Genomic DNA, 20,184 nt, shown 5'->3' with positions numbered 1-20,184 from the left:
TTTCTTAAATTTGAAAAGCACAAAGCGATGTTCCCTCATTTTCACCACAGAATCTCTGCGTCATTTAAAAATGCATTTCATTCGACTTAAAGGACAGGAAAACCTTTTGTGGTAGCAGCCAGTTTTTTATCCCAACAGATACGTTCAACAAATCAGGAAAAAATAGTCAAAAAGGGATTTATTAAAGAAACGGCTCCTACAGCGTCTGATTCTCCTGTTTTATGGGACGGATTAGTTAAATTAGCTTCTATTTAACCAGATTGGTTGTTTCTAGAGCTGCATAATCGCCTTAGTAATCATTTGTTCTGATCAGTAATCAGAAGAATCGGTTGAAGAAAATCAGCTCAAACTAAATTTTTCATTTAACCATGTAAGCCATTTTTATGTAATATTAATAAATGATAAATATCCTTTTTTAAAATAAGAAAATAAACATTTTATTGTCTAAAATGCAGCAGCAGCATTCCGGTTTACACTTGATCAACCGTTTCTGCTTGTGTAGGACTAAAATGTTGACTATTTTTTGGGTGAAATAATAAATGATTGGCCAGAAAAAGGTGTTTGTTAGATTTATTTTTTACATAATTTGAACCAGGTGACATGAAAACTAAGTTACATGAAGAGTTTTGGGTGAAACAGATTCATGGACAAGTGTTTTTTTTTTATCTTAAATGCTAAATTTGTATATTTTTTAACAGTTTTGGCTGAATTGCTGCTCTGAGCGTGTTGTTCTTTCAGCAGTTCCATGTTTTTGAGTCTGTATGGTCTAGTTATCTGATTAATCGTTTAGTTGTTTATTACTCAGGAAAATATTAAATTTGCCCCACTGTTCTTGGTTGGGTGAAATAAAAATGGCCTCAAACTTTTGTTTCTGTTTCATGAAGTCTTTCTCCTCTTCTGTGGTCGGCATCAAAGGTTGAGAGAAAGCACATTTTATGTGATTTTCTGCAGGTATTTCAGCATAAAGCCGACCTTTTCATCGTTATTCTCTGAATTGATCCACGCCCCGGCCTGCCAGTGTCCTGCGGCCGGTTTTTATTCCAGGACTCATCTGCAGACAGCAGTTCAGACTCGCAGTCAGTCAGTCTGGAGGATTGTTTTGGAAATCCTCCCTCGTGATTCCCAGCTTTCTTTGTGTCTCCTCTCTGAAGCCTGTCTTCCGGCCTCCCCCCTCCACAGCTCGTCCCTCTCTCTCTCTCTCTCTCTCTCCTCCTTCTTCCCTCGCTCTCTCGGAGCGCTCCGCTCTGCTCTGCGCGCTCCTTAACCTTTTACCTTCCTTCCTCTCGGCGTTCCCTTCCCCCTCCGCTCCACAGATTAACACCGCCTGTTAAATCACTGTCTCCGAGGCTGCGTCATATTTAATCTTTTAACTGGCCAGAACTTGTGATTTATTCTTGTTGCATGTCTGCTGGATTGTTGGCATCCTTGTTTCTGCTCAGTTTGTGGTTCGTTTTTAGCTTTTCGACGTGCATGGAGACCACGTGTTGGGCAGATCCTTCTTTGTGTCAGACTTCAGCTAGCTCAGGGCTAGCAACAGGCCTGTCACAATAAATCAACTAATCGCATGATAAACTGAAACAAGCTCAATAATTTTCATTGGCATGATTTAACAAAAACTGGATGACTGAACTCTTCAGACTGGGGCTTTGGTCTCAACTAGATCTTTTTTTGAAGACTTCATAATAAATGTCACTTTTTTCTGTTGTTTTGTTTATTTTAGACATTTAAAATGTTTTCTAGTTCCAGTGTTACATTTAAAGTTTCTTGATCTTTAAGAATGACTTCAAAATGGTGTCAAAACAATATTATCGATTATCGCGATAATTTCTGGGACAATTTATCGTCCAGCAAAATTCGTTTTTGTGAAAGGCCTCGTTTAGTGAAAAGGCTGAGTGACATGAGTTTTGTAAAAATAAGAAATTAGATGGCAGAAAATATTCTCTAAAAAGTGGAGTTTTCATAAAATTACAACTTCATTCTCCTAATATTACGACTGTATTTTTGTAATATCGAGACTTTATGCTCATTATTTCAGCTTTATTGTCACATGACTTTATTCTCAGATTACTACAACTGTGTTCTTGTAACATTGTGACTTTATTTTCGTGAAAAATCAAAAAGGTCTTAGCCAGACTCTTATATTTCATCATAGATTTGACCTGAATTCAAAGCCCAAATAAATGGAAGCTGTAAAAGCAAGATGGCCGCCCTGCTTGCGATGACATCACTCTGAATTTTGGTAACACAATGAAACACACTGGCAAAAACTCCAGATTTTTCACCAAATTTTTTATCAAAAACGTTTTGATCAAATCATTTTTTTTTATCAAATATTTTTTGTATTTTTTGTCAAAAAAACCCCAGACTCATCACCAGCCTTAGTTTGTGCATCAGTGTACATTTCTCTCGTGTTCTCATGTGTTAATGCCTGCTTTGATGCTCACATGAAGTCTGCATGCGGCGCTCTGCTGACACGACGTCCGTCTGTCACTTTCAGTCTCTATCTCACACACCCAGGCCGCCTTGTGCAGGATTAAACACACACACTCTCCAGCTCAGACTTATTTAGCTCATTTTATAATTCCTTAAGCCTCACGTTGGAAAAGAGGAAGAAGTGTGCGAGTTTTCACAGGAAAAAAAAAAAAAGGGGTGGGGGGAAGAAAAAATCTAGATTGCCGGGTTAATCTGACACTTGAATGTGCAGACTCGGCATGCTGCGCCTCGCTGTCGGCTGCTTCTGGATGCCGTGTTTGTGTGGTGAGATAGCCGGGGGTTTAGGCGGGCAGGTGCAGAGACAGCTGGTGTGGGCAACTCTAACCGAGGGGGAGGACCGGAGCGACGGCGAGATTCCTGGAGAACATCATGAGTGTAGGGTAGCAATTCAGCTGAAAAGAGCAGGAAATGAGGGCTGGTATGAATGTGTCTGCTGGGTTTTCTGAGGGGGGGTTGTGTTGTACCGCTTTGACAGAACGCACACTGAGCCAGTGTGCGTCTTAGAAAGATGGAGAACCAGGATTGTGACAATGGAAGCACACAAAAGGTGGACTCACTGCTGCCGCCATTTTCTGCTTTCTTTACATTTTCTCTGACTTTATGGAGGGCGATTTATCCGTCTTCACACCTGATAGTCCGGTAGCTTTGGCTTGATTGGGAACCAAAGTTGCAACATTTGTTACGTTTTTCAGCTGCTGCGGTTCGCTTTCACACCGTACAGAGTTGAAAAACCTGTTTCTCTCCTCACCTGTGGGGGCGCTGCACCAACGACAAAAACCTCTGAAGAAGACATTGAGCGCAGCGTCCTTTATGAAACGTAAACAAAAATGGAGTGGCGTCAGATTTTAGTGGTTGTAGGATTTATCTTTTGGTTTTAGCAAAGGACCACAAGCCATTTCTCTCTTTATGTGTGCTTGTTTGGTTGTATTTACCCAGAATGCCCTGCATTGTAGTCCTCTTCCTGCTTTTGGAGCAGTCTCAAACTGCACCAGAGTTCACTTGAACTGAACCGAGGTTTTTAGTCGGGCCAGAGTTGGATTTATTTGTACGTTCACACCAACCTAAACGAACCGAACTTTCTATGCAAACAAACAGTTCAACTAAAGCGAACCGAACAACAGGCCTGGTGTGAACGCAGCCTAAAATTACCTGAATTCAAGCACTATTTGGAAAACAGGTGATAAATTTGTATGTTAAATGGGTGAAACAGCCCTTCACACTAATCTGATGGTTGAACAACAGAATAAATAGAAAACATGTCTGTTTATTCAATAATTTAGCAGCGAAAGGTTTTTTGAATTGAAAATGTTGCTTGTTTTGTCAATAAATTGCTTTTGATTTGAATGATTTTTGGTTAATTCCCTCAAAATTAACCAAATTAAAAGGTTTAATCGAGTTCCACCTAAAGCCTTTCAGAATAAACAATAAATCTATCAATTTCATGATAAATTAAAATGACTTGTTAAAGAGATGCACTTCTCTAATATCACTGGAACGCCGGCATTTTGCGACACCCAGAACAAAATAGTTGGTTTGCACAACCTGCCACTTTTTCCTGTTTTCCCCGTCTAAGCTGAATGACGACTTTTTTTCTTCTTTTTTTTTCTTACAGAGACTTAAGAATGTTTTAATTGTTGTTTCGTTTCGGTTTGTTTGTGTATTTTGGATCTTTAAAATGTTTTCCAGTTTAAAGTTTTCTGATATTTGAGAGGTTGTACTTGCTTTCATATGCCACTTTACTATCATTTTATTAGTTGAAAATTGTATCAAACTGACAATATTATAGTTATTGCAACAATTTCTAGGATAATTTATTGTCCAGCTATGTTTGTTATGGTTACAGGCCTAATTTTTCTCCTTATTTGGTCACAGTATGCATTAATTTTTCGTACACTTGAGGCCTGGCATGGTAAAAATGTATATGATTCGTTTTTAAAATGTAGTGTTTTCTGGTTTTGAAAACTGTGTAATTTGAAAGTCTGATGCAGTCACTTCCTGTCTGCATCGAAAATATACAAAAGTAAAAATTATCTTATGTCAAACTTGTGGTTTTTCCTCTTCTAAACATTCAGAAGGCATGGTGGATGTTTGCTGCCCTCTAGTGTTTAACAGTGGGCATCACTCCGCTCTGACAGAACAGCCCGTTTGTTGCTCATTGCCGTCTCCGTATTGTTTTGGTTGCTGCAGGAGGAAGCCATCCCAGAGCTGGAGATCGACGTGGATGAACTGCTGGACATGCCCAGTGACGTTGAGCGAGCAGCCAGGGTCAAGGTGAGGAAAACCTGCAGATTTACACGCTAATAAACAAACAAAAACAAACTTTCCACTTGTGTGACATTTCTCCGTGTTGCAGGACTTGCTGGTTGACTGTTTTAAACCCACTGAGGTAAAGCGGCTTGATTCTCTCTTGTGTTTTCTCTCCATTTCCTGTTTAAGTTCACGCCTTGTGAGTCCTGTTCTCCTTGTTGCCCTGCAGGATTTCATCTCAGAGCTGCTTGACAAGATCAGAGGAATGCAGAAGCTCTCTACGCCTCAGAAGAAATGATGGCGTCCAAACTTTCCCCACGTTTTCCCCTCCTCTCCGGCCCTCCATCTCGTCTTCCTTCCACGCTCCTCGTTTTTTATTTAAGGTCCTCTTCCTCCTCCGTTGAAGGTCATAAAATGTTAGAATTGCTTCTGATCATAGTTGTCTCTGTCTTGGTTTTTTGCGTGTGCCGTGATGGATCTGGACTTCTTTCATCAGCAGAAATGAATAACTCGCCTTGCGGCTCGTCTCTCCTCTCCCTACTGTTTCGTCTCCTGCCGTTACTCTACTTTTCTCTTCCTAATCTTCCTCCCACCTGTCCCATCTGTCTGAGGAGGAGCAGAGTCCCATAATTACTGTAAAAGCGGGGAAGAACAAGTAAAATACGAAACGGAGTGAAAACTGAGGATGAAACAGGGGCAAATACTTCAGCCTCCACCAGCGAGATTATGTGAATATTTTAACTTGTTTGAGATTTTTTCCCTCTCCTGGTTCTGTTTGAGGGAGATCGTCACTTCACTTAATCTTTTTTTAATAATAATATTTTTGGGGTTCTGTTTCTGCCGCCTAAGCACAGGGAGTGCTGCAAAAGGACTTTTTTGGTGTCTCTTAAAGGGCATATATCATCATGTTAGCAACTTCATCTGTGTCCAGACTCACAGCTCAGAATAGTTGGACTCATTTCATGACTAAAATTGAGAAATATGTAAAAAAGTAAAATAAAACAAAAAAGTGACAGGAAGAGGAAATGTAAAGCAGCTGAAAGTTGCTGAAGAGAATAAAATTTGGATTCATAAAGTGATCATTTTTATGAAAATGAAATATCCAAGAGATTGGAGATCTTACAAACCGGCAGACTTCAGGAGGATTTAAAAGCTCGGTCAGGAAGTCTTCCTGTAATTACAGTGGAGAACTTGGGATAAAAATCTGAACCAGTACATTTACTGCTCCAGTTGCTGCTCAGAAAAAAAAAATCAATCTTATGCTACGCCAGTTGTGGCTAGAAGAACAGAGCTGAGATCAAATAAAAAAATCTAACCAAATGTTATTTGTATAACACATTTAAGCAACAAGGCATTTCAAAGTGCTTTACATCATAAAAATACAAAGTCAAAGAACACGTGGCACATTTTGCCATCATTACACATCAGATTGTTTATTAGAATCTCAATTGTTGACAGAGATACTTCATCTGTTCTCCTTCATTTGACTTATAAACGATAAAACAAACAAAATCCTGCTAATTATTGAAAAGAAAACAGCATTTTCTTACAGGATAAACTTTATGCTCACAAACAGCCATCACCTCGGTCTGGCTGTTGATTCCCTGCTTTTCGTCTCCTGATCGCTTTAACTCTGGTTGTTTTTTAGGGCAACACGTTTGAAAATCTCTCACTCCTGCTATTCTTCTCCACATACTCATTAAAAATGTAGTTCTGTGATTACCATGAGAGATTTTCAGACTTTACGTAGTTATCCATATATGGTAGTGCCTTCCTGTTTCAGTAGGCGTGACTCGAAAGAGTCTTTTTGTTTAAAGAAAAGACTTGGATGTAGTGTGTATGTTTCTTAGGGTTTTCTGGCTCTATTATATGGTGATATATGCTCTTTTACATAAACCCAGCACTGTGTCATTTTTGGGGGAAGAAAATCTGAACCTCTGACCACAGCGTCGTGTAAATCTATCTTTAGTACAGCGAAGAGGAAACTTTGATGCCTGGAAATAGTGATTGAACCTTTAGAAAGACTCACTGGTCAGCCGTCTGGCTGCAAGGCCGGTTTTAGACCTTCAAATAAATGTTTTTGTTTTTATTTGAAGCTAGACCAGAAGTGGGGTTTTTTCTTCTTTTTTATTTTTATAGGCTGAATGTGAATTTTGGTTCCTCGATCCAGCCTGCACATACACATGTACGTCTGTGTTGCTATTAGTGTGTGTTGCTACATAATGTACAGCAACATCTGTAAGGAGTGTTTTTGGGCCTGTATATTCAGCTGTTACGTAGGACAGACTTTTTTTGGTAAAGGACTGGTTCCTTTTTTATTCCTTGTTGTCAAACACACCCTGAGGATGTGTTTACGACCTGACAGTCGTAAAGAGGGAACCCTGTAAAAAGCTGCCTTTTTTAAAACCACAGCACCCTAACGTCACATTGTTCTTAACAGTCACTTCTCCTCTCATCTTTAAGCCTTTTTTTTTCTTTTATTCTTCTCATGGCTCCTGCCAATCATCTCAAAGAATAAGCCATCTGTTTCTGATCGCCGACCAATCAGATCAGAGACCGACGCCCGCCGGCCATCGGCAGCATCAGCATGTTGCAGTTCGTCTGCGCCGACATTTACCGGCATTTTACCGTCTGCCTTTCTCTCTTTACTACGGCCCATTTTCAGACTGCTGCTCTCATTTCACTCCTTCCTACATTTTATCCATTTCTCAACCTTTTCCCTTCATTCTCCATTTCCTTTCTTTAAAAAACAAAAATAAAAACAGATGTTGCCTTAGGTATAATTTATGTTACACAAACCAAAAAAAAAAGAAAAACAGGAGTACTTCAGTTTTTTTTTTTGCTGCTGAGCAGATCTACTCTGCTTTGCAAAAATGGGTTGAAATTTTTCACATTTTATGACTTTTCCAACCAGAAATTTCACTGTCGTTTGTTGGGATTTTATGTCGTAGATTAACAAAGTGTTGCATAATTATGAACTGGAAGGAAATCTGCTTTGGACAACTATTTTTAAAGTTTAGATGTCTTCATCTTCTTCCACGTGTTTCCTGTCTCTGCTATATGGGTTGATGCTAATTGGACTTCTGGTGGTTTCTTGATGCACCATCCTAATAAAGACATGGTTTATAGTTTTCCAGTCAACATATTCTACCACCTGAGCTGTGGACCTCTGCAGCTCCTACAGAGCTACCATGGCCCACTTGCCTACTTTTTTGATGAATTTGCTTCTGTTGCATTTTAGGACACGTGCAACGTTCTCATTTTGATCTTTTCACCGTGAAAAAAAATCTGATTTGTGCCTCTTCCATAAGTGGTACTGATGCTGCGTACCAGTTGTACTCTGAACTGGGAAATTCCAGCTTCCCCAGTCAGAACACCCTCTGAAATTGGATTTCCCTCTGGGAAACTGGGAGCAACTTCACTACCCCCAGTTAAAATTTGTACAGTGGACTTCCTGGTGCAATATGGCCGCCTCTTGCATCAACAGAAGTAATCTGTGGTGGAAACATTTTTATTTAACAAGACACACATCTATGAGTGCGTCTAAAATCAATGTAGCCTTAAACTGAACAAATCAGAAGTTGAGATTGCTTTTGGAAAGTAAAGCTTAAAATGGTGTTTGGGCGCCGCCATGTTGAAATTACTGCATCTTAACTAGACGGCTGTTTGCTTTGGTTTGACGTCAAACCCAGCTGACAGTTCCCAGCTAACTGGAACGCCACATTAACTGTATCTCCATTAGTTTTCAAACCGTTTGTAGACTGAACAGTGATATCAAATTTTATCCAACTTTCAATGGCCGACGCTGAGAGTGATGACACTTGGCTTTCTTTTTATTAGATTCCTTTGTCTTGTGATCTTTTAATGATATTGTCAACTCTTATTGCTCAATAACTTTCATTGATGGCTCCATCCGTTGCTACTTCCATAAACATTTAAATGCTGTGTGGCTTTGGGATTGGACCCAAAAGTCTGATTGCGCTTGCATTTAATTAGTAGTATGAACACCCACATAAAACAAAATTTAAATCTGATTTTAGAAGAAAAAGAAAAGTCAGATTTGAGCATCAGGTACTGCTGTGTGAATTTTAAGTGTTTAGGTTTTTGTAAGTCTCTTTCTATTTTCAGATGACAGAGCCCTGTGAGATGAATGGGATTTTTATTTTGGGCTGAATACAGACGCATTCCACACTTTTGAGATTTTATTTGTAGTTATCCAAAAAAAAAAATTTCCCCACTTTGCAATTATCCATTACTTTGAGTTTATCAAATGAAATCCTATTTAAACTCTGAGGTTTGTGGTTGTAACACTTATAAATGTAAAGTTAAACTCTTTTGTAAGACACTCTGCTTCCTGTGGAGAATCTCTGATCTATTGCTCCTTGTTTTGAAATGTTTTCTTTTTCTTATTAGAAGTGAGTGTTTAATACTTAGGCCTTTATAAAGCGACTCTGTTTAGGTAAGCAATGCTATTCACACGGACCTGTTTAAGTCTGGTCTGTTTTTAACTTGATCATCGCACCTCTTGATGCCAAGCCTTGAAACAACATTTAGTTGAACAAAACAAATCCATTCAGATGCATTTTTCTGGTGCAATTGCTTTTGCCTTTATCTGTGGCGTCTCCAGACTGAGCTCCCGGCGGTTTCTCTGATTGGTCGGATTGTTTTAGGCAACTTCAATCAGTAGCTGAGTGGATTTTTGTTTCTAAATTCAGGTTTTGGATTATATATTATATATATCTTCTTAGACTGTTATTGATATGTCTGTTTCTTTTTTTTACTGTTGGGGAAAATTGCAAAAAAATAAAAAATAAATATAAAAAAATGTCAAGTGATTATCATTGATGCTAAATACAAGAGCTAAACCATGCAGGATGGAGTACTGGTGGAGGTGTTTTGCTTTGTTTTTTTGACAATGATTAGAAAAACAAATGTAGCGATATCAACAACAGGTTTTGTTTTTTGCCCAATTTTGTTACTCTTTTATGCAACTTTAATAAAAACATTTGAAATTGAGTTTTCTTCCCTGTTTTTAATTCGATTCCTTATAGCATTAATTTGTCACAGGATTGACCTCAACACTGCAAAAACACAAAATCTTAACATTTTGATCAAGTTCCTAGTGCAAATACACTTGAAATAAGTCAAAGCTAAGTTGCAAGTAACTTTTCAACAAGATGTAGGAGCTTGGTTAAAGTCAATTACTTAATGTTGATTTTGTTTTTAAGTACTAGTTCCACTGGTGGATTGTTGAACATATTTTAAAATAAAATTTAGATTCAGGATTCCCTATTTTTACTTTAGCTAATTATAGTTTTGGGGATGGCCTATTCAAAGTCGACACTTCACTCCTACTGAGCTGTGTTGTTGTGAATTATTTCAAGTTGGACAAAATTCTTCCACAGCCATTTATTGCTATTACAAACACTATAAGGAAGGCAATAACCAGTTATTTAGCGGTTGTTATTTTTGCACACACAGCCATGTTGGCTAGTTGGTAATCTCTCAGTAAAAGGACTTTAAACGGCAGGAACAGTTTGATGCAACATTTGAGACCAATAACATCTTCTGCACCTTTTACTTTATGAAAAGGTTCTGAACCTGCTTAACCGTTGGCTCTTTGGTGCCAGCTGGTGGTTGAAAATAGCATTACAACATGTCTATCAGTACTTTTCTTTGTGCTTGTAAATACAAAACTTTCTCTACAGTAGCAGGGGAGCAAATGTTTGTATACTGTTTAATTTAATCACATTATTCATAGAATATAATATTTAAAAGCTAAATTTCCTTTCAGTAACAGTGGTCTTCAATTGCCAACAGACCTTGTGATGTTTTTCACATTTTGGCCCATTGCAAACACAAACAGATTTTATGTATCCAACCAAAAGAAAATATTAACTGTCAAGTGACAGCAAATAATGCATAATTTTCTTAAATGTTAAAAAATAATTTAAATTTGAAATCTGTTATTAAACCTTTAAACTGCTCAGTTCAGCTCTGCCCCTACTAAAGAAACACGTCCCCTCAACATGATACTGCTACCACCATGTTTCACAGTGGGAACGGTTAGTTTTCTGCCTAATAAAGAGTTTTTGGACTAAAACTGTGTTACACTGTAATTATAGATGTTAAATTCTGTAATTAATATTCATAAAAAACAATAATTTATTATGTCACATTAAAGTCAGAGTAGTAACTAGTTACATTTACTTAATTACATAATTAAATATTATGATTAGCTACTTAGTATCTGAGTAGCCATTTTGCAAAATACTTTTCTACTCTTGAATGACTTTACTTTTAATTCAGTAAAAATATGCTGAATTATTATATATTATGTGATTGGCTTGTGTGAAATATTTTTATATTTTGATTGGACGACAACTTTGCGGGATGGGCTTTCCTATTGGATAACTTCACTGGACTTCTCGACGCTGATTGGCTGAGCTGACGGGCTCGTTGAGTCCGGCAAAGTGTCGAACAGAAGCGGAGCCAGACGAAGAGGAAGTACTTTTCACAATGGAAATAAACAAGTGAACCGAACTTCAAACTTTCTGCAGCTCAACAACCAGACAAGGTGAGCTTTGGGGTTTTCCTGCCTGCCGCCAGATGCGGTGCGCGGTGATCTGATAACAAACAGCATCGGCTGCCTGCCTGCTCACTCGGAGAGGAAGAACGGCGTTTGTTAATCCGAGTATTGCTCTCCTTGTAGATCATTCCAAAAGATGCTCCGGTGTTTCTCTGCGCTGTTAAGCGGCGTTACCCCGCCTACTATACTGTCTAGCATTAACCGTCGCATCTGTTTATACAAAATGAGGCGTGTTTGTTTGACTGTAAATACGGCGAACAGTGTTTCCCTCGCTCTGTGTTGTTTCCATGTTAGCTAGTGTTGCACTTGACTTCACTGGCCGTTTACCGCTGCTTTTTAAAAGAATACGGGGAAATAGTTTTCACTTCTACCTTTCGTGATTTATTAGTAAGAAATACATTCAATACAACTCAAATTAAGATGAAGTCAGCTGCTTAATTGAGTTTAAATGCTGTCGCTCTCCCCATTTACCGTTTTTTACTCAATGACATCACGGAAGCTACGAAGAGTGAAACTGTCTAATTTTAATGCTTGACTTCCGGTTGTTACCAAAATAAAGTTCTGTTTGGAGCGGTTGTACAAACTTTCGAGGAAATTTAAAAGGCACTATCTATTTATTTTTTTGTCACATGGTACAAATCGAAATTAATTTTAAAAGGTTTACCCATTAAAAAAACAAAACAAAACACTTTCTTTCTAAGAAATAAAAATATTAACTTCCGGTTAACGCCAATGTTTACGTAGCTTACTTCACACAGACGGTAAGAACCGTAAGGTGGCTCAGTATCTCACAATCTGCCCTTCATTCATTTTTATATATATTTATATACACACACAAACAAAATAAAATACTAGTAATATAAAAAAAGCAATAACATGTTGTTGCCTAATTCAATTCTGTTTAAATATCCATTGAAACGTTACACTTGAGAATCAGTGATTGAAGAACATGGTTCTAAACTTATTGCATTAATATTTACTGACATTCTGTAACTTTAAATTGTCTTAAAATGTTAACCAATTGCAGATAAACCAAAAACAGCTGAACTGATGTGATAAAGAACACATTTTTATATTTGAAACTCGAGTTTCTATACCTTCTGATACAACAGACTCAATCTGTTGAACTAAAAAAGAAAATCGCATCTATAGATACACTTTAAAGCCGTGTCATCCGTTTCCTTGTTTGAAAACAATATAAAATGTGTAATTATTCTCTCCTCTGAATGAAAAACACTCCCTCCAGCCCTCCATGCCTGCCCAACCCGCTGAGAGGGAGCTGGAGGAGGAGATGGAGGCAGACGGAGAGTCGCAGCTCCCCGAAGCCAACGGAGAGGTGGAGGAACCGAAGGACGCCGAGAGGACGGGGGGAGGAGAGGAGACGATGGAGGAGAGCGTGGAGGAGAGGGACAGCGACATGGAGGAGAGTGAGGAGGTAGAAGAGGAGGAGGAAGAGGAAGAGGAGAGTTCAGGTAGGAAATCTTGTGGAAGGAGAAGCGTTTGAATGAAACCATTGCTGGTGTGAAACATGTCTCTCTCTGAAGAAATGGACGATGAGGACTGCGAACGGAGAAGAGGAGAGTGTCTAGACGAGATGATGGATCTGGAGAAACAGTTCCAGGAACTCAAAGAGAAGTACTTTACTTTTTTTCTGTTCATGTTGCCCATGCTGTGCTGTAAATAATAACTACAGATATGAACTGCTTACTAACTGGGACATGTACTGTCCTAAACAAAGCAACACAGTGCTTGTAGTTTCAAGATACCAAACTACATGCCTCAAAATCAGAGCCAGCACTTTAATGTGTTAGTTTCAATTAATTAATTAGATTTTTCATTTTAATTGGATTTTAACATGTTAAAAATTTAAATGCAGTTCATCGGAGTATTTTTTTTAATTTACAAGAGTCCCAGCTGAAAACCTTTGTACCGTGTTTCTGGTAGGCCTGCCACAGCAAATTTGGCTAGACGATAAATTGTCCCAGAAGTTATTGCGATTAACAATAATATTGTTGTTTAGAGATCATTTTAAGTGATATAATGGTAACGGCATTGTCGTGGAAAAAAAATACTTTAACTAGAGTCTGGAGGAGAAGAAATAAGAAATGTATTAAAACCTTGCAAGGTGAGAACAGAAATACAGAGTCAAAGGCGTCTATCAGTTTGACCAACAGTGGATCTGGCTTCCTTTTATAGGTTCTGGTCAGAGCAGAGAAACTTGATTGGACAATAGGTGTGAATCCCTGATTGTTATGTACCAACAGTTCTGTGGAGCCCAACCCAGATGGTCTGGTGTTTGTCTATTGTTAAGGATATGGAGGTTGTTCTTTCATGCTAAAGAGGACTGATAAGTTCTACAACTTAGATGGTCTCCAGGATCAACGACGTCCCCTGCTGTTATACGGCACCATAGAGTCTATAGGAGAGCAGCTTGACCAATCTCATGATGAGATCATGCAGGCACATGATCTCATCATGAGACACAATCTAAAGCACAAAAGGGGTGAGGAGCACATTATAAAATGTTCCATTACAGGCATAATAATGCAACTACACACTCTCAAAGATCAATAACCTTTAAATTCTGTCAAACATTTGACACTGGAACTAGAAGATATTAAAAATATCCAAAATAAATAAACAAAAAACAAATCAAATTCATTATAAAGTTTCTGTAACCAAAATTGTCAAAAAGTTGAGACCAAAACCCCAGCCTGGAGATCGGTTTTGGTAGAAAGAGAGAAAAAGGAGAATCGTACAAATAAAAATTATTGAGCTCGTTTTAATCCGTCCTGTGATTAATTGATTATTTATTATCTAATATGCAGAAATTAGCCGATGCACAAATGACATCCAGAAACAACAGCAAAGACGGCAAAGTGCTTCTCTTCACCCACTGGGATTAATTGTTGCTTCAAAAAACGATCTGTTGAAACTCTTGAGAAGACTGTTGTGCTAAAAGTAGTTAGCATATCAGTGTAGCTATTCAAGCCTAAGGTAGCATCTCAATGCTAAACATGCAGCACAGACGTCGCTAATGTCAGCGTCCACAGTTACATTTCTAAAGAAGGACTTTTTTAAAGAAGCTACATAAATGATTTCAGATTCCTGAAAAACTTGAGCTGAAATCTGCTGGTTGAATAACTCAAACAATTAAAAACAATAAATATCTTTACTGCTGAGCTCATATGTTTATTCAATATTTTAGCACAAAAGTGGATTTTTGAATTGAAAATGTTTCTTATTTTGTCGATACTTTGGTTTTCGACTAAAGTACGATCAACTGCAATTAACTCAAATTTTAATCTTGTTAAAACGACTCAAGCTCTCGTCTGCTCAACCCGCCCCAGTGTTGTTTTCTCAAACAGTCTCATTGAGCTGAAGAACATGGCCGACTTCATGGTGTTTGCAGGTTGTTTCGTGAGCGGCTGAACCAGGTGAAGGTGAAGCTGGACGAGGTTCTGACCGGGAAGGCTGGGGAATACAGAGAGCCGCTGGCTGCTCTCCAGAACAGCATGCAGATACGAACACAAGTGGCCGGTAAATCAAACCTCCAGCATAACAAGGGCTCTGATAACCTTATCCTCCCTTAAGATGGATTATTTGCAGTACTGGTAAAAACAGGCATATAGTGATGTCAAATTTGGTTACAATGCGTCTTAAAGACGCAGTTATTAACTTAGATTTTATAGACAGACACCAAAATGGAAAAAATGAAGAGACCTCTGCACTGAACTCCATTGAAAACCTCTGCTCTGCATCTTTTTTGTTATTTTCACCATTTCTCATTTTCTGCTAATAAATACAACATTTTTGCTTGGAATTGCAGAGGCATGTTGTCAGTAGTTCATAGAATAAAAGAACAATGTTAATTTTACTTAAACATATACCTATAACGAGTAAAATCCAGACTGGAGATCGGTCTGATCAAGAAACTGATCATTTTAAGTGGTCTGGTCATTCTGCCTCTATGACCAGATGGATGTTTGGACCTCGGGTCTCTCATGCGCCTCTCTGGTTTCCTCTGCAGGAGTTTACAGGGAGCTGTGTCTGCAGGTGATCAAACACAAGCACGACTGTGAAGTCCAGGGGGCGAAGCAACACCTGGAGGTGATTCTGCCTCATGCATCAAAACCACCACAAACACTAAACCTCAGTCCTACATTAAACTTTAGAGCTGCACGTCTTTTAAAAAATAACATTTTCGATAAATATCTATCTTGCATTTAAGCAACCAACATTTTATTTATTCTTCTATGGGTTTTAAGAAAGAGGCAGCATTTTTGTAATTAAGTGGGTGGATGTATTTTCTTCTACGGGACGCCGATATTGGTGGAAAATACTACAAAAAGTCCTTTAAGGTTTATACATTTATACCTAATATGACAATTAAAATGTTCTTTTTTTATTCTGAAAAACCAGCAGATAGTTTCCAACCTAATTACAGAGAAAGACTTAATAAAATTACAAGTTGTTTTTCTGATTTTATTTTTAGATGGGATAACTAAACTAAATATCTACAAAAGAATGACTCAAAATTAAATAACCTACTTTTGAATTTTGAGTCCTTCATTTGTAGATATTTAGTGCAATTACGCCATAAAAGAAATCTGAAAAACTGCTGAAGCCTGCATTTGTCATTATGTTTATTTAAATACATTAATTGGCCTTTATTACTTTTTGCCAAAGTTATTAAGGTCTAAAGAGCCGCTTGCTGCTCTACAATAAAATAGAGCTGTAGATAATAATTTATCCTCTTAATATTAAAAAAAGACGCTCACAGTGAAACCTTTGTCTTATTTGTCATCAGAACCTCCTAAATGCATGTAAAACTAAATGGTTTTACAGAAAAAGCAGGTAAAGATTGTGTTGATCTTCCACATCAAAGTGTCAAATCTAAAAAGTGTGGTGGGCATTCAGCTCCTCTTAATCCGACACCTTTAATAAATCCAGTTGCGCTTCAAACTCATCCAATAAGTGCAGAGGATAGTTTAGGTCCAAACGGTTCTTGTCGTACAAATATTCAGAACGACTTGTCGTTTCCTTGGACCGATCCAAACGGCTTTTGGAGCGTGTTGTTGACGTCGCCACCTGGTGGTTTAGTCGTTCAGCTGATCTGAATGGCGTCTGTCTGTCTGATTGACCCGTTTGGACCTTAAAGTCTCCCAGTGACTAAAGGTTGACGGTGTTTTTTGTGCTGCAGAGCGAGCGCTCCCTGCTGTTTGACGCCATGAAGGCGGAGCTTCTGGAAAAGATTCGCAGGCTGGAGGAGGACAGGCAGAACATAGACCTCACCTCAGGTAAACGGTTACTATGGAAACGGTTTCGTCGACATGGAGTCGCTGTCAGATTATCAGTATTTTACTGATCAGTACTTTACAAATTTCCATCCTTCTTTCCTTCCTTGTGCCCTTAAATCTTTAATCTGTCTTTTCTTTTTCTGTGTCCTTCCTTATTTCCTTCACCGCATCCTTCTCATGTATCCTTCCCTTTAGTCTTTGTTTTCCTCCTTTATCTAATCTTCTTTCCTTTCTTTCTTGGTTCCCATTTTGTTCTGTTTCTCTACCTTCCTCCTTACTTTCACCATCGTTCTCCTTCCTTCCATCCATTGTGTCCTTTGTTCCTTCCTTCCTTTTTTACTTCCTTCTGTACTTATACCTTCCTTCCATTTCTTTTGCCTTTCATTTCTTTTCCTACATCGTTCCTTCCTTTCATACTTCCTTCTGTTTCCTTTAGACCCTCCTTCCACTTATCCTCTTATTCCTTCCTTGTATTTTTTGCCTTCTTTGTCCTTTTATGCTTTCATACCTTCTTTCCACATTTCCTTCCTTTAATCCTTCCTTCCCCATCTTGTGCCTTTCCCTCTTTTCACCTTTTTGTTCTTATATTGTTCTTCCTTCCTTCTGACTAAAACAGAAAAATGTTCAGAAACTTTGTTGGTTTCTTCATGTTGATATTCTGTGTGATTATTTATAGACGTGTTTTTTTCTGCTGCTGCTTTTCTTTGCTGCAGAGTGGAGCGATGAGATGAGAGGAAAGAAGTGCAAAAGGAAGAACCTGCTTGGCCGCTCGGACAGAAAGAAGAAAGTGTCTCTAGTTTCGGGTAAGAAAAGCAAATCTTAACGATCCTCCAGTGAACAAACAGGTTCAGGTCGGGTTAAAGCTCCGGTTTCGTGTTTCAGGGCCGTTTATTGTCTACATGCTGAGAGACATCGACATCCTGGAAGACTGGACCGCCATCAAGAAGGTCGGAAATCCACTTTCTCTAGTTCTTTAATCACTTAAAATTCTCATAAATTACAATAAAAGGGTTTGTATATTTCTGCAAGATGATTTTTCTCACAAGATAGAAACTTTGTAAACTGCTTTTAATAACTAGAATCAATTGGAATGTATTTATGATTAAATTGAAATGTTTATTTGTTTTTTTGTAAATTTCCTTGAGACATTTGATGTGAATTGGTGCAACATGATTAAACTGAATTTAAGTTGATTAAAGCTGAGAAATAAGATAAAACCTGAAAACTGTTGACATTTTTCCATTTGAGTTCATGAAATATTGACCAAAGATCTTTAAAAAGCAAATTAAGATAAACTACTAGCTAAAATAAAATAATTTAGAAGAAAGCAGCTTATAGAGGTCTATAGGTAAATAAGATATTTAAAAAAGGAAAATTAAAGTTCCTCTCCCCCCAGTTTCTCAAAATGATATAATTTTTGTTATAGTCTTCTAGTGTTTTCAGTGAATCTCTATATCTGTTGCTGTTGCAATAAATTTTGCTAGACGATAAATTGACCCAGAAATTATTGCAATAAATGTTAATATTGTTGTTTTGAGGTCATTTTGAAGTAATATATTGATAATGGCTTGATAACAAACTTTAATTTAGTAAAGAACACTGAACACTATAACTGGAAGATATTTTAAATATCCAAAATGAAAACACAACAACCAAACTCAATAAATAAAATGGAAATTTAAAACACACTCAACTTGAAACTAAGTAAAAAATAAAGTCTCTCAAAAAACAAAATTGCTCTTCAAAAATATTAATCATCAGTATAGAAATGATAATTTAACCCGTTAATTGAATAATTGCCTGTAGCGATAGATTCAGTTAAATCTGAATAAAGGCTTTTTCTATCCAAGATCTGTTTCCACGTATATATTGTTTGTTAGTGCTGTTAAGGTTTTATTTACAGTTTGGTCATTTACCTTCAGCGTATTTGTGGAACAGGAAAAAGAGCTTGGATGCCGAGTGTCGGATATCGTCAGATTCCAGTCATCCGCCGATCAATCGGTGCATCCGTCGCAGTCGCTAATATAAAAGCATTTCTGTGTCTTCCAGGCAAAAGCGGCGCTCTCCCCACTAAAAAAGAAAGTCGAGAGTAAGTTCGCTTCAGCTGCACAAAAACCTGTCATTCTGCAAGTGTTTATTTCTCTAACTGTTTCCTCTGATGTCTCCCAGAGCGGTGATGACGTGAAAAGCCGAGCTGCAGACACCAAACCTAACGGAGGCACAACATTCCCAGTTTCTGACTGAAACACAGCAGCTCACGCTGCTCCGCTGTTTTTGTTTAAATTTTTGACCCCCAACCTGACTGCTTGTTTATCTGTTGCTATTTAAGATGCATTCTTAATGAAATGACAACCATGTATTTATAGAATGATTTATAATGCCGATTAAAATTTTAATCTTTTATGACACAGGCCTTTTGCTGTTTGTTTATGAGAGAAAAAATAAAACTTATTTTCGGGTTTTGCAATCTGAGACTCTTTGGGCCTTCCACAATGTTTCTTAACAACTTTGGCTATAAACAACTTTCTTTATCCTTAAGAGGATAAAGAATCATCTGTAGATGTAATAAATGAATGCTTAGCAGTTTTTTTTCTAGAAATAACTGCATTAACTTCCTGCAACCGAATGACCAGTAAATCTTTTTTTTTTTTTTTTGCAATTTATTTATTTAACATTAACTCCCACAAATATCAAAATCACAAAGAATAAAATATTCATTCTCTTTAAGGAAAGGTTTTATGTTTTTCATTTTCTAATATTTAAAGCAATATTTTATATACATTTGGCAAGAGCGTCAATCCCATCTCATTAATAAGGGGACCGTAAACAGGGACATTTTTTAAGAGCAATTTTGGGGTGGGGGGGGGGTTGGCAAAGTTACAGTAAAATGTGTTTTTTTTTGTGTGTTCAAGCTCCACCATCAAAAATGACTAGTAAGTAGCAATGAATAAAAGTGTTTTTCTCAGTATACATGTTGAGACCCGTAGAAGTCAAACTAAGATTCAAATGTTTAGATACGAGTTTGGTTCAGTCACAGATCTAATCTCTGTTACACCTTTACAAAAACTAAAGGCTCTAAATAAAAACAAGTTTTAATAAGTAACTCCACTTAATCAAATTCCTCAAATATTGATTTATTGCAGTGGTTCTCACTGCAAGTCGTGTTATTTAAATGGGAATTTAAGTTGCTTTTAAACTTTAATTTTTTATTCTTTTGGGGGGTGGGGGTTCATGTTAAAACCTTTAAATATGTAGGAATTAAATATTTGGGAAGTATACCTTAAACTTAAAGATCAGCACCAAAGTTTTCTAGAAAAATATTCAGATTTTATTTTGTGGTTTTAAAGGCTCTACATTGAAGATGGTAAGAAATAAAGGCATACTTTATTTTGTTTAACTGCCAGCTGCAGTAGCCCCTCTGCTCTCGGCTCCCATACAGAGCTGTCGGCTAGTGCTAACGCTCAGCCGCTCCCGTTTCAAACTCTTCTAATTAAAGTAAGAGTTAAGAGAGCTAAATATAATATTGGCTACCTTCGACAGCAAAAGGAGCCAAGT

General features: G+C 37.7%; 2 protein-coding genes across 2 annotated transcripts in view; both read left to right on the top strand.

Annotated features, from left to right (window-relative positions):
- ppp1r14bb (protein phosphatase 1, regulatory (inhibitor) subunit 14Bb) overlaps positions 1 to 9,756 on the top strand; it is a 32,027-nt gene extending 22,271 nt beyond the window's left edge. Inside the window, exons 2-4 of the mRNA XM_008435907.3 lie at positions 4,681 to 4,764; positions 4,847 to 4,879; positions 4,970 to 9,756. Of these exons, the coding sequence (XP_008434129.1) occupies positions 4,681 to 4,764; positions 4,847 to 4,879; positions 4,970 to 5,038 (186 nt within the window). The 3' untranslated portion in view covers positions 5,039 to 9,756. The remainder of the gene's footprint in view (positions 1 to 4,680; positions 4,765 to 4,846; positions 4,880 to 4,969) is intronic.
- Positions 9,757 to 11,191: 1,435 nt separating this feature from the next.
- brms1 (BRMS1 transcriptional repressor and anoikis regulator) lies at positions 11,192 to 19,035 on the top strand. The gene is made up of 10 exons (XM_008435905.2): positions 11,192 to 11,317; positions 12,576 to 12,801; positions 12,874 to 12,964; positions 14,742 to 14,869; positions 15,360 to 15,439; positions 16,533 to 16,629; positions 17,343 to 17,432; positions 17,512 to 17,576; positions 18,679 to 18,718; positions 18,799 to 19,035. The coding sequence occupies exons 2-10, from the start codon at positions 12,582 to 12,584 to the stop codon at positions 18,804 to 18,806; spliced, it is 819 nt and encodes a 272-aa protein (XP_008434127.1). The 5' UTR covers positions 11,192 to 11,317; positions 12,576 to 12,581; the 3' UTR covers positions 18,807 to 19,035.
- Positions 19,036 to 20,184: the final 1,149 nt, after the last annotated feature.

This window comes from Poecilia reticulata, chromosome 18 (genome assembly GCF_904066995.2).
Source record: "Poecilia reticulata chromosome 18, P_reticulata-male-v2, whole genome shotgun sequence".
In the NCBI taxonomy this organism is placed as follows: domain Eukaryota; kingdom Metazoa; phylum Chordata; class Actinopteri; order Cyprinodontiformes; family Poeciliidae; genus Poecilia; species Poecilia reticulata.
Note: the sequence above shows the minus strand (reverse complement) of the source record. Positions and strands in the feature narration are given on the sequence as shown.